Source organism: Narcine bancroftii, chromosome 14, assembly GCF_036971445.1.
Source record: "Narcine bancroftii isolate sNarBan1 chromosome 14, sNarBan1.hap1, whole genome shotgun sequence".
Taxonomy (NCBI): Eukaryota; Metazoa; Chordata; class Chondrichthyes; order Torpediniformes; family Narcinidae; genus Narcine; species Narcine bancroftii.
The window spans coordinates 5,334,407-5,348,089 of record NC_091482.1 but is presented as its reverse complement, the minus strand read 5'-3'; the positions used below and the strand labels follow the sequence as shown (position 1 = coordinate 5,348,089).

General features: G+C 44.9%; 1 protein-coding gene across 8 annotated transcripts in view; it reads right to left on the bottom strand.

The window, feature by feature from the left end:
- Positions 1–13,683, bottom strand: part of ppm1e (protein phosphatase, Mg2+/Mn2+ dependent, 1E) — a 151,631-nt gene that overhangs the window by 30,613 nt on the left and 107,335 nt on the right. For all 8 annotated transcript variants that reach the window (XR_011348887.1, XR_011348886.1, XR_011348888.1 and 5 more), the window contains exon 3: positions 707–906. Coding sequence is in view for 5 of the 8 variants with exons in the window: in XM_069911777.1 (XP_069767878.1) it covers positions 707–906 (200 nt within the window). In the remaining 3 variants the exon portion in view is untranslated. The remainder of the gene's footprint in view (positions 1–706; positions 907–13,683) is intronic.

Genomic DNA, 13,683 nt, shown 5'->3' with positions numbered 1-13,683 from the left:
TATAAGAGGAAACACTTTGGACCACAAGCATTCCACAAATAACAAGGGAACACGAGGATAATGAGCATCAGTGACACTGATTTACATTTCCTCTCCAAAAGCAGATACAGTGGAAAAGAAAACCCTGGTATCCAGCACCTATGAGGGTTGGTAGATGCTGGATAAGTGAACTTTCCAGTTGCTTGAGATTGCTTGTGGCGTGAGTGGCAAACTCACGGCGAAGTGCGCCAATTTTAAACTTGCGTATTTTTATCTATTTATTTTCCAAAAATTTTTTAACCAGTCGCTTGAGGTTGCTGGTTGCTTGAATTCCGGATAATGGGGGTTTTACTGTACATTTAAATTTCCATCCCTCGTCTCCTCATGTCCTTCACTCTCATCCCTCAGCCCACCACTCTTCTTTCCTCTCATTTGCCATTGCCCACCAGTGATTCTGTCTTTTGTCTCCCCTTCTCCCACCCCCAAGAAATGTGTTTAATGATTCATAAGGGGAGAAATAGAATCGATGGTCAAGGGATCTCCCAATACACAACCTCTAATCGAAAAGCCAGATGAATGGGAGTTTGAGGAATAAAATGCTTCTCTATGATGGACTTTTGAGGTCTGTATTTTTTTTGACAGTTCAGGCCTGGAAGCTCAGCAGTTTTGGGAGACCTGACAGGCTCAGTGAGGCAGACCACATTGTGTCAGACCAACATCCACCTACCTCCAGATTAAAGAGAGTATTGAAATCAGGCAGGCAAACGTGTTTGTCTTCCATCTTCCTGCGCATGTTTTTGATGGCGTGAATGGACGTTTCAAAGTAAGGATGTGTTCTTCTAGTCAGAGGCAAGTCCTTCACCCAGCTGCAGCAGACCTCGTGGAGTTTGGTGAACACCATTCGGGAAAGCTTCGTGGAGTCAAACTCTGGAAAAGCACAAGGGTTAAACCGTTGAGTTCTCTCCTGTGTCAAGGTAGGCCTGCCCAGCACAGGCCACAGGTAAGTAAATAATAATAACTAAATTAGACAGAGTGAGCAGAAATTCAGAGATATGCATCCGTGAAGCCAGGACAGCTTCAGTTACACCACAACTGTCAACGGGTGAATATTATTGAAGAATCAGAATATTTTTGAACATCACAAAATTTGTTGTTTTGTGGTAACATACAGTGCAAATATTGCTATTATTTACATTTTAAAATAAATAGTTCAAGAAAATAGGAGAAAGTGAGGTAGCGTCTCGGTGGTTTATTGTCTGTTAAGGAATCAGACGGCAGAGGGGAAGAAGCTGTTCCTGTGCCACTGAATGCTTGTCTTCAGGCTCCTGTACCTCCTTCCCGATGGTAGCAGAGTGAAGAGGACATGGCCTGGGTGGTGGGGGTCCTTGAGGATAAGGCTTGCTTTCTTAAGACACTGCCTCTTGTCGGCAGAGTGGAGACAGATGCCCATGATGGCGCTGGACGTGTCAATAACTCCCTGGAGTTTTGTCCTGTTCTATGCATTGACAACTTTTCTGGGCTTCTTCACACATCAGAAATTGAGGGACTCAAAGAGGGAGCAGAGATGAATGACAATCTTATCAACAAAAAAAAAAACAGGGAAGCAGCCCCCACGACTGTGGGCTATGAATCGGGAGCTTTTTTGGGTTCATGTCCCAAGTACAAAACTAGTGGCCATGCTAGGGGGTTGTGCTCTATTGTAATAGGTGTTGCCTTACATGTGAGACTTTAAATGAAGACCTATCAGATCTCACAGATGGCGAGGTAGTGAACTGGATTTGACATTGGCTGGATGGGAGAAGCCAGAGAGTGGTGGTGGATAATTGCTTCTTAGACTGGAGGCCTGTGACTAGTGGTGTGCTTCAGTGATCAGTGCTGGGATCAATAATCTGGATGATAATGCTGTAAATTGGATCAGCAAGTTTGTAGATGACACTAAGATTGGAAGTGTTATGGACAGTGAAGATTTTCAAAGCTTGCAGAGGGATCTGGACCAGCTGGAAAAATTGACTGGAAAATGGCAGATGGAATTTAATGCAGACAAGTGTGAGGTGTTGCATTTTGGAAGGACAAACCAAGAAAGGACGTACATGGTGAATGGTCGGGCACTGAGAAGTGCAGTAGAACAGAGGGATCTGGGAATACAGATACATAATTCCCTGAAAGAGGCGTCACAGGTAGATAGGGTTGTAAAGAGAGCATATTTGCCTTCATAAATCAAAGTATTGAGTTTTGGAGTTAAGATGCTAAGGCAGGGGTGGCCAACCTTTTAATTTTTAATTTAGACAGGCCATTTCAGCCCATGGGTACGTAATGAGGGTGTAGTTTAATTGGGCGGCATGGACTTGTGGGCTGAAATGGCCTGTTATCATGCAGTATATCTAAATTTAAACATAAAAGGTTGTTTTAAGGTAAAGTTGTATAACACCAATATAAAGTTGTGAGGTCAAATTTGGAGTTTGTGTGCACTTTTGTGAGCACCTAACTACAGAAAAGATATCAATAAGATAGAAAAATTGCAGAGGCAATTTACTAGGATATTGTCCTGACTTTAGGAACTGAGTTACAGGGAAAGGTGCAACAGGTTAGGACTTTATTCCCTGGAGTGTAGAAGAATGAGGGGACATTTGATAAAGGTATTTAAGATTATGAAGAGTATAGACAGAGTAAATGTAGATAGGCTTTTCCCACTGAGGGTAGGCCAGACACAAACCAAAGGATGTGGGTTAAGGGTGAAAGGAGAAAAGTTTAGGGGGAATATGAGGGGGAACTTCTTCACACAGAGAATGGTGGGAGTGTGGAACGAGCTCTCAGGTGAAGTGGTGAATGTGGGCTCAATTTTAACATTTAAGGGGTCTGTTTCTGTGCTGTAATGTTCTATGGTTCTCTGGCAAAACACTGAAGGACAGGTGTTATGCTCTTTGTCATATTGAATATTTATCTCTCAATCAACGTGATAAAAACAGATTGCCGTGTCCATTATCATATCACTCTTAGTGGAAGCTTGTATGTAAACTAACTTCACCACTCCTTCCTTTGTAATATTGACTACATTTTAAAATAAATCTTCAACGTGCTTTGGGTTTTCCTGAGGTCATGAAATGCAAGAACACAGTATTATCTACCCTCCCCCACCAAGCACACATATAATTTCCATGCGACATTAATAATTACTGACAGGCCACGGGGAACAGATGGAACAGATCTTTTGGTCTAACCTGGCCTGCGGAGCAGAGTATTATTCATCAATCATTCACAGAGGGACCTGACAACAGGCAGCTGACTCAGCTGCCAACACAGGACGATTGTGCAGAACCTTATCTCTTCTCCCTTGTCAGCAGGCTGAGCCGTATGAGTGTCTGAGCATGAAGGTATCATCTATCTCTGCTGGCAAGGTTACTCCATGGCCTAATTGCCTTTATTCAAATCCAACATTTTACAACTATGAGCAATTCCCTGGGCCTGGCCTGGCCCCTCTTCTCGCCACGGGGCTCAATCCCTCACAGCTCCACACCAGATCCATGAGCGCAGATCAATCAAGCATGACAGATGGTAGATAGCCTCACCAGCAACAACGATGAGTCGCACTACAGAGAAAAGGTTGAAAATCTTGTATGGTGCCAGAGTAACAACTTGAGTCTCAGTGTAGGCAAGATGAACGAGATCATTGTGGACTTCAGAAGGACCTGGGATGATCACCCTCCACTCCACATCAACAATTATGTAGTGGGGAGCACCAAGTTCTTTGGAGTTCTAACTAGTGACCTATTGTAGACACTCAACACCTCCTCTCTTGTCGGGATCCATAGACCCATAGAATGTTACAGCACAGAAATGGGCCTCTTTGGCCCTTCTAGTCTGTGCCAAACCATAGCCCTCCATATCTCTCCCATCCATGTACCTCTCCAAATTCTTTTTAAATGTTAAAATTGAGCCCAGATTCACCACTTCAGCTGACAACTCATTCCATACTCCCACCACTCTCTGTGTGAAGATGTTCCCCTTCACGTTCCCCCTAAACTTTTCCCCTTTTGCCTTTAACCCATGTCATCAGGTTTGTATCTCACCTAATCTCAGTGGAAAAAGCCCATGTATTTACTCTGTCCAAACCAATCATAATGTTGTATACCTCTATCAAATCTCCCTCATTCTTCTATGCTCCAGGGAATAAAGTCCTAATCTTTTTAACCTTTCCCTGTAACTCAGTTCCTAAAGTCTGGGCAACATCCTAGGAAATATTCTAAGCACTCTTTCTATCTTAGTGATATCTTTCCTGTAGTTAGGTGACCAGAACTGCACACAGTACTCCAAATTTAGCTTCACCAATGTCTTATACAACTTTACCATAACATCACAACTCCTATACTCAATACTTTGATTTATGAAGGTCAATATGTCAAAAGCTCTCTTTACAACCCTATCCACCAGTGAAGCCACTTTCAGGGAATTATGTATCTGTATTCCCAGATCCCTCTGTTCCAATGAACTCCTAAGTGCCCGACCATTCACCACGTACGTCCTGTTTTGGTTTGTCCTTCCAAAATGCAACACCTCATACTTGTCTGCATTAAATTCCATCGGCCATTTTTCAGCCCATTTTTCCAGCTGGTCCAGATCCCTCTGGGAGCTCTGAAAACCTTCCTCACTGTCCACAACACCTCCAATCTTAGTGTCATCAGCCAACCTGCTGATCCAATTGACCATATTATCATCCAGATCACTGATAAAGATAATAAACAACAATGGTCCCAGCAGCAATCCCTGAGGCACACGACTAGTCACAGGCCTCCAGTGTGAGAAACCATCATCCACCACTACTCTCTGGCTTCTCCTGTCCAGCCATTGTTGAATCCAGTTCATTACTTCACCATGAATACCTAGCGTCTGAACCTTCCTGATGAACCTCTCATGCGGGACCTTGTCAAAGGCCTCACTAAAATCTATGTAGATAATATCCATAGCCTTCATCAACTTTCCTAGTAACCTCCTTGAAAATTGGTTCAACATGACCTACCAGGCACAAAGCCATGTTGAGTATCCCTAATCAGTTCTGGCCATCCAAATAATTGTATATCCACTCTCTTAGAGCACCTACTCCTGACATCAGGCTCGCCAGCCTATACTTTCTGGGAAGGCGCAACTCTGGACTTCCTGAGAAGACTGAAATGAGAAACGCTACTAGCCTCTAGTGTGTCAACCTTCTACAGGGTCGCTGCCTGGCCGGCTCGGCTGCCTTGGCCGGCTCGGCTGCCTTGGCCGGCTCGGCTGAATCACAGTGCACAATGGTTGATGCAGAAAAATAGATTGGAGGTCCATCCATAGGACCACAAGATCACTAGAGTCTCTCCCCCCCCCCACCGAAGTGATCTACTGGGATCGTTGTCTGAAGAGGGCGCATAAAATCATTGAGGACCCCTTCCACCCCTCACACAGCATCTTACAGTTGCTTCCTTCAGGGAAGAGACAAGAGGATCAGAGCCAGCACCACCAGGCTAAGGAGCAGCTTCTTCCCATGGGCAGCGAGATTACTGAACAACCAAAGGAACTGCTTACATTAGCCATCCAAGACTCTCCTATTAATGAAACTATATTTATTCATTTATTTGTGTATATGAATACTTGTCCTGCATTGTTTGTCTGTATTTGTGTGATGTCTGGTTTTGCACCAAGGACCAGAGAATGCTGTTTCTTCGGGTTGTACTTGTTCAATCAGATGATAATAAACCTGATTTGACAATATTTGCAGAAGATTCCCTGTCCAAACACAAGATATTTGCATTTGGAAATACAGGTTCAATGATTTCTTCAGCCTTTGGATCTACCCCTAATTATCGAATTTGTCTTCTAAACCATTTTATAAGGTAGCTAAGATTCAACTTCTTTGCTTGGGTCTGGAGTCGTATGTGGAAGAGCATTAAAATTGATGCATCAAGGACAAGAGCGTGGGTATCTTGTTACGTCTGTGCAAGATGTTGGTTGGACCACACAGTATTGTGTGCTGTTCCGGTCACCCAGCTTCAGGACCGACACAGGGCACCAGAAACAGGAGAACGTCCCCTGTTGAAAAGGAGAATCCTAGAGATGAGCCTAGAGGCAAGACAACCACGTCGAGAGGCTCAGCGGCCAAAGAACCCACGCAGGTTGCAGGCAGTCAGAATTTGCAATCGAAGGGCTACTGGAGAGTGGCTCCTGGGAACCAGGTATTGGAGCTGGTGCTGAGGGCAAGAAGGGCTCCCAAAGGGGCCTTGGGCGCTGAAGGCTTCCTGACTGTGTCGGAGGTTTGGATCTGGAGCTCAGGTTGCTGACGGGATTGAACAGGAATCTGTGCGGCTGCAGCAACACTGGAGGCGAATCCACGGACACTCAGTGACTCTGAAGGGACTCTCTTTTGCTTCTCTTTCCCCTATTGTTAGGGTCATCGGGAAATACTCATGGCAACTCTTTGTTTGCCTTACAGCAGACAAAGGATGAAGTATATCATGGATATTACATTTTAGGTATTATTACGTGACAATAAAATGAACCTTTGAAGCATTTAATTTATCTGGAAAAGGGTAAGTAAAGATTCAAGAGAGTATTTCTGGAACTGGCAGAATTATAAAAGAGGCTGCATAGGTTGGGTCATTTCTCCCTTGAGCGAGGGAGGTAAACGGGGGGCGGGGTGGAGGAACCTTATAGAGGTTTATAAAATCATAAGGGGTATGGATTATTGTGCATACCCAGTTAGGAGAACTTAAAACCAGAGAGTATAATTTAAAGTGAGAGGGGAGATTTTAAAGGGCTTGGGTTCACAGGGAGTGGCAGGTATATTGAACGAGCTGCCAGACAAAGTGGTAGAGGCAGGGACACCTGCAACCTCTTAAAGGCACTTGGACTGATAGAATAAAATCCCCACTATCCAGAATTCAATCAATCAGAAACTCAAACAACCAGCAAAATAAATAGATTTTCAGATAATAAGAGTGGGTGGTTGGACCTTGTGGGGGTGCGCTGTGACTTTGTTGGGCACACGCAGGTTTGCCCCGCTGAACTAGCAGTGCCCCTCAATGCACATGGATTATTTTCGCTGTCACCTCTTGCATGGAGGTGAGTCGGGTCATCAGCGTGAGGAAGGTGCTCCGAGGGCCCGACTGACGTCAGGACGAAGAGCCGGTTGATACTGCTTGACGCTGGGGTGACTCTCTCAAACTGTCTCCCTATCCCTGGTAAGAGTCTTTATCTTCATTAGTTTTAGGAATATTAATAAGGCTTTATCTGTAAACTTGGAGATGGGGATTAATTATGATGGCAGCACAGTTAACGAAGCGGTTAGAACAATGATGTTACGGTGGCAGTGATTGGAGTTGTAAATTACGGGAATTACTTGATAATAGTGAACTTTACATAATTAAAGAGTTCAATACTGATTTTTTAATTTCAAATTACATTTTACACTGTCTTTTAAAAAGTATATTCTTAATGCAGGTGTATTAGTTAGGCATTGGAAGAGTGAGTCTCATTTCCAGCATCCACAATCCCCGTACATTCCGTATAATGGAAATTTTTACTGTCTACAAGCAGGAAAGGTTCAGGGAGCTATGGGCAGAATCCAGGGAAATGGGACCGGCCAGGTTGGGTGGACAAGTTGGGACAAGAGACCCATTTCCAAGCTGGAGAACTCCACATCTCTGTGCTGTGATTTAAAATGATTATTCATGCAAATTCACTTTTAGATTCCAGATTAAATTAAAAATTATATTCTCCAGGTTCCGTGGCCTCCAATTCTTTTGTGATACACAAAAGTCTGCAGACACATAGAAATACTGGAGGAACTCAGCAGGTCTCGTAGCGCCCATAGGAGGTAAAGATATATAACTGTTTCGGGCCTGAGCCATTCTTCAAGGGGATCTCAGGTATCTGTGCTGCATTGACTCCTGCTGTCTTTCCTTGGTATCTGAACTGGGTTGAGAGAGGGTGCCGATGGCACTGAAGAGTTCCTGATCATCTCAGAGGTTTGGATCTGGAGCTCAGGCTGACGATGGTTTGGACTGGACTATGCGGCTATAGAAGCACTGGAGGCGAATCCACAGACAATGAGTGAATCTGAGGACTCTTTTTGGCTTCTCTTTCTCTGACTGTAAGAGGCGCTTCAGGCAATTTCTGCCAATGGCGAAGCTGTCTGCCTTATGGCAGTTGAAAACAAGTTGCATGTAATATTGCACTGTCTTCATTACATGACAATAAATCGAATTTGAATCTTGTAGCTCCGACACTGCTGTAGCCTCTCTGGCTCCTGCTACTACTCAGGTTGGATTCTATCTGGTCACAGTGCTGAATGGACAACTCCCTCTGAACTCACAGCCATTCCCATGTATGACGAAGGGTGATTAACTACCTGACTTGCTATTTCTAGCATTTCCCATAGTTATTTTTAGATTTCCAGCATCTGGATTTTTAAATTTCCGCTCCAAGCTGCTGGGAAGGGAATCCCTTGGATCCCAAAGCAAATGAACATCCTGTGGTTCCGCAACAAACTCCGCGATGAGGCAGCCATGCAGAGGCAATGCACAAACCGTTTGCGAGAGGATCAATTTCAGTGAGAGGATTCTTCCAGAATCATCCGTGCCATCAAACAGGAGGTTGAGGCCCAACATTCCCACCAAGAGCAGAACTCTACACAAATGGTGTTCTTCTCAATTCCAGGCCTTGAAATTTACCACCTGAGATATATGGCTTGCACACCAACCTGCCTCGAGGATCGTTCCACACTGCGCTGCCTACCCCTTGGAATTGTCAACGTGATGTATCCCACGGGGCGGATGTGGCTCATGGCACCCCGCAGAACTGGCAACGTGGTCAGGGCCAGAGTGTCCCCTCCTCACTGACAACAGTATCCGAAAGGCCAGAAATCTGAATTTGAATGGTTAGAGGATCCAGTCAAAGTTGGACATGGTGCGGTCACAGCGTGCGATCACCATGGGGAACTCATCACTGTCAGTGTTGACACCCACGGACCCTGCAACACCACCTCCTCCGTGATTAATTATAATTCTCCATCCTTCTCCATTTCCACCATGGGGAATTATAATTAAACATGGAGGAGGCGGTGTCACCCATTGTGGCAGGGTCCATGCTTTGGCCTTGAGCAGAACAAACTCGGCATGAAAAGCATATGAAGATTTTTTAAAAACAATCAATCATATAATTAATGCAAGCTACGAAAGGACCATGGTCCAATGGTTACCAGGCAACAGCGCACGAGGCTGTTTGATCCAGAAATTTGCCCTTGAGACTGTTGTCAGCTGTCTGACCTGCTGCAGTCACTGGATCTGCCTTCCCAACTGAGCCAACGTTTAGTGGGTCATGGTGCAATGATATGCATTACGTACAATCTCTCCTGAGACCAAAAAGATTTAGTGGTCAGGATGGAACGGCATGGGATAAGTCAGGCACCCAACCAACATGTCCACCTACGCTGGTCCATTCTCTCTGCCCCAATTAGGACAGAGTCGTGTCGTCACTCTGCAGAGGATGACCTCGAAACGTTGTTCTACTTTAAAATAGAACATTTTAAGAAGCATGCTGTTTATTATTTGGCATTGAATATAATCAGACAATCCAAGCTGTTCATGACCAATCTAGGCCTTATCATCTTCCACCATCATATCCTTTCTTTTCAATCTCCTTAAGGTTTATCCAGGCTTTCCTGAAAATACTGTATTTGACAGCATACAAGACCTCCCACCCTCATTTCAGCATGGCAGTGGGATCAGTGCGGCCACTGGAAGAGTCTCCCGTCAGCCCCACACCATTCCCACCATCCTGCTCTCCCCGACAATAGATGGCGGGCTGTCCATCGCCCACGCAGCGGCGACGATCACCGATGTTGTTTACTCACATAATCCCCCTAATTTCAACTTCACATACAAGATCTGGGGAATATTTTTGTGGCCCTTATATGCTGTCAAATACAGTATATATTTTGCTACTTCCCTCAACCATTCTCAACTCTTTCTGCATTTCGTGATTAATTTTACTGTCATGTAATAGTACAGAACATGTAATATGTAATATTACATGAAATTCCCTTCTGCCTGCTTACAGCCAGACAAAGAGTCACCATTAGTGTTGCCCCTTACAGGAAGAGAGAAAGTGAAGTCCCTTCAGAGTCACTGACTGTCCTTGGATTCGCCTCCAGCAGCCTCTACAGCTGTGCAGTCTCCTGTTCGATCCATTGGCGACCCGAGCTCCAAATCCAAACCGCTGCCACGATCAGGAAGCCTTCAGCGCCTGAGGCCCTTCAGGAGCCCTTCTTGCCCTCAGCACCCTCTCCAATCCTGGTTCTGGTCTCTTGAACTCGCACTAACTGCCACATCATTTCTGGACATGCTTGGACCTTCCTGCCCCAAAAAAAGAAGCATCTTTTCGCTTTCATAGCTCGAGGCATCCTGCGGGAGTAAGCTGGTATCCTCAGGAGTTAATATGTGGGAATTACCACTGTAGTTTTCAGTCTGATCTTCCCATTCTCCTGCACGGAAGCCTAGGTGAAGGTTTGATGGTTATAATTTGCCAGTGCGTCCTTCTGTCTGGAACAGACAGGCAATCTCACCCGGATCAAGTGCCTGATGCCAACAATGGTGAAACAGGCATTTGTCTCACTTTCACTTGACTAACCTTTCAAAGCCCAGAACAAGTTCATACAAAAGAGGCCAAGAAGGGATTGAATCTCCAGCAAGAGTCAAGTACATGGGCTCTGTAACTGTGATTTCTGAGGACCTGTAAATGATGATAGGATCACTGGGTGGCCAACTTGAATGTGAATAAGGATTGGGAGATTCTCAATTCAAGGTGGTACGTCGGCTATGATATCAGACTGAATCACTGTGACGCATTGGGATATCACCAACCTCTGAGTATTTATTGTTGCTCGCCAGTGAGTATGATTCAAAGGGTCATTTAAAAGGCACAAGTCACCTCAAGTTCAAGATAATTTGTCATCTAATTGTACCAGTACAACCCAACGAAACTGTGTTCTCTGGTCCACAGTGCAGAACAATGCAAAACACATGTACAGACATAACACACATACAGGCAAACAACACATATACACAGTACTGATATTAAAATCAAAATTCTTAATAAATAATAGTCTCAGAGAGTTTCAGCAGTTGTTCACCATTCTCATTCCCCATGGGAAGTAGCTGTTCCTCAGCCTGGTGGTGCTGGCTCTGATCCTCCTGGATCTCTTCCTCGACGGGAGGAGCTGAAAGATGCTGCGTGCAGGGTGGAAGGGGTCCTCAATGATTTTGTGAGCCCTCTTCAGACAACAGTCCGGGTAAGTCACATCGATGGTGAGGAGGGAGACTCCAGTGATCCTCTCTGCCACCTTTATGGTCCTGTGGATTGACCTCTGATCCTATGCTCCAGAGACCCCATACCCACACTGTGATGCAGCCGGACAGGACGCTCTCGATAGACAGGATGGTGGCCGATAGCCTTGCCCGCTTCAGTCTTCTCAGAAAGTGTAATCGCTGTTGTCTACTTTGTGCTGTTTACTGTCAGAATCCAATCAGGTATTTAATTAAGTGAATGGAACTGACAAAGCGGTGAAGAATTGATTAAAAGTGAAACGTTCACCCGGATGACTCTCACTGAACGAGGACTAAAGCTGCAGGTTGGGGGTGGGGGTGCAGGTGTTGGTGAGTCAAGGGAGATAGTTGTACTTCTGGAGGTCCAACAAATGCTTTGCACATCTGTTCTCAAACACTGCTGTATTACAGTGGATGTGCTTGAGGTATCTGTATTGAGCACTGTGCCGTGGGTTTGTCATCACAAGTCCAATTTATCGGAAACTTCATGTTATGAGGGGAACTTTTTATAGGAGCACAAATGAGAGTGTCCTGTCTGACTGCGTGGCTGAAGAAATGATTGTGGACTTCAGGAGATCCAGGATGACCAGCCTCCACTACACATTGATAGGTCGGAGGTGGAGAGCACCAAGTTCCTCGGAGGCCTCTTAAGAAGTGACCTATCGCGGACACAACACATCTCACTTGTCAGGAAGGCACAGCAGCGACTGCATTTGATGAGAAGCCTGAAGCAGGCGAGGCTACCGGCCACCATCTTGTCAACCTTCTCTAGGAGCTCTATCAAGAGCGTCCTGACTGGCTGCATCAGTGTCTTACGTTTGCTGGAGAACATTGGATCGGTGGTCTATCCTCAGGACCATAAAAACGGCAGAGAGGATCGCCCTCCCCCTGATTTACCAGGATCATTGTTGAAAGAGGGCTCACAAGATCTACTACCTTGACTGTAGCATCTTCCAGCTTCTCTCATCAGAAAAGAGATCCAGGAGTGTCAGAGCCAGAACCACCAGACTGAAAAACAGCCTCTTCCCATGGGCAGTGAGACCTGCTGAACAACTGCTAAAACTCTCTATGACCCTACTATTTATTAAGAATATTTTTTTAATGCACTTCATATCCATGGTTTGTCTGCGTGTTATGTCTGCACATGTTTGCACTGTTTCGTCAGTTTGCATTAGTAGAGTTGGATGACAAATGAACTTCGACTGGTAGCTACAAAGCATCAGACTGGAAATCTATAAAGAGGATCATCTAAACAGCCGACAGGGTCACTGGGATCTCCCTTTCCTCTATCGACAACAATCACTGGGAGTGCTGTCTAAAAAGGGTCCAAGGAATTATAATAGACCCCCTTCTATCCAGCACACTGTCCCTTCAACCCACAACCACCAAAAGGAGCATCAAAATCAGGGTTGCCAGGCTGGGGAACAGCTTCTTCCCACAGGCTGGAACCATGACAATCATCCCAAATATTAATATATATTTATTTTGATTATTTATCTGATCTCTAGGTACCGTGGATCATGTGTTTTTGTGCGGACACAATGATCTGGAGAGATGCTGTTTCGTTGGGTTATATATGTACAATCAGAGGTGAATTTGAATTTATGCTGACTGCATTACTATAGATCACAGGTCTTCATTGTTTATGGACCATGCCTGTGAGTATGATCTATCTGTGGTGAAGCTTATCTAAGAAAGAAGGTTCTGAGTTCAAGTCACGATCCAAGTACTTAATCGTACAATCCAGGCAGGGGAACTGAAGGTGCCAATCTGATCTTTTTGACAAGACATTACACTGAAATTCTGTCCCCTCCCTTCGATATGTGTGAAGAAAGGCGGGGGAGTGTTTCTCAATACGTTGACTGATTTTTCTCTCGTTGAACAGCATGGAGAACAGATTAACTGGTCACCGTAACATTGGCCTCAGAGGATGAACATCCAGCATCTCTTTCTGCATCTGCTACTTTTAACATTCTTAATTGGTTGTTGATTACTTTAGAGTGGCCTAAGGCTCCATATAAATGAAAACCTTCCTTCCTTCCTTCATCGAGATTAGCACCGTTACCATGCTCCCTTTGGTCTGCCTCACTGGCTGAGCATCTCAACGAGCTGAACTATTCCAGGAGCCAGCCAATTCTGTGTATTTTTTCCTTTTAACTGAGATTCCCTGACGGCCATTAGGGGATCCATAACTGTGTCTTAATAAAGCTCTTCAAAGAAACTATGAATAAATTAATTGGAAACCACCGCAGCTGGGTACTTGCCATGTATTCAACAGTGTTCTCTCAGTACCTCACAGCGCACTTAATCTCACCAGTGAGGGAGAGATTAGCTGGAATAACAATTGGCTCTGTGT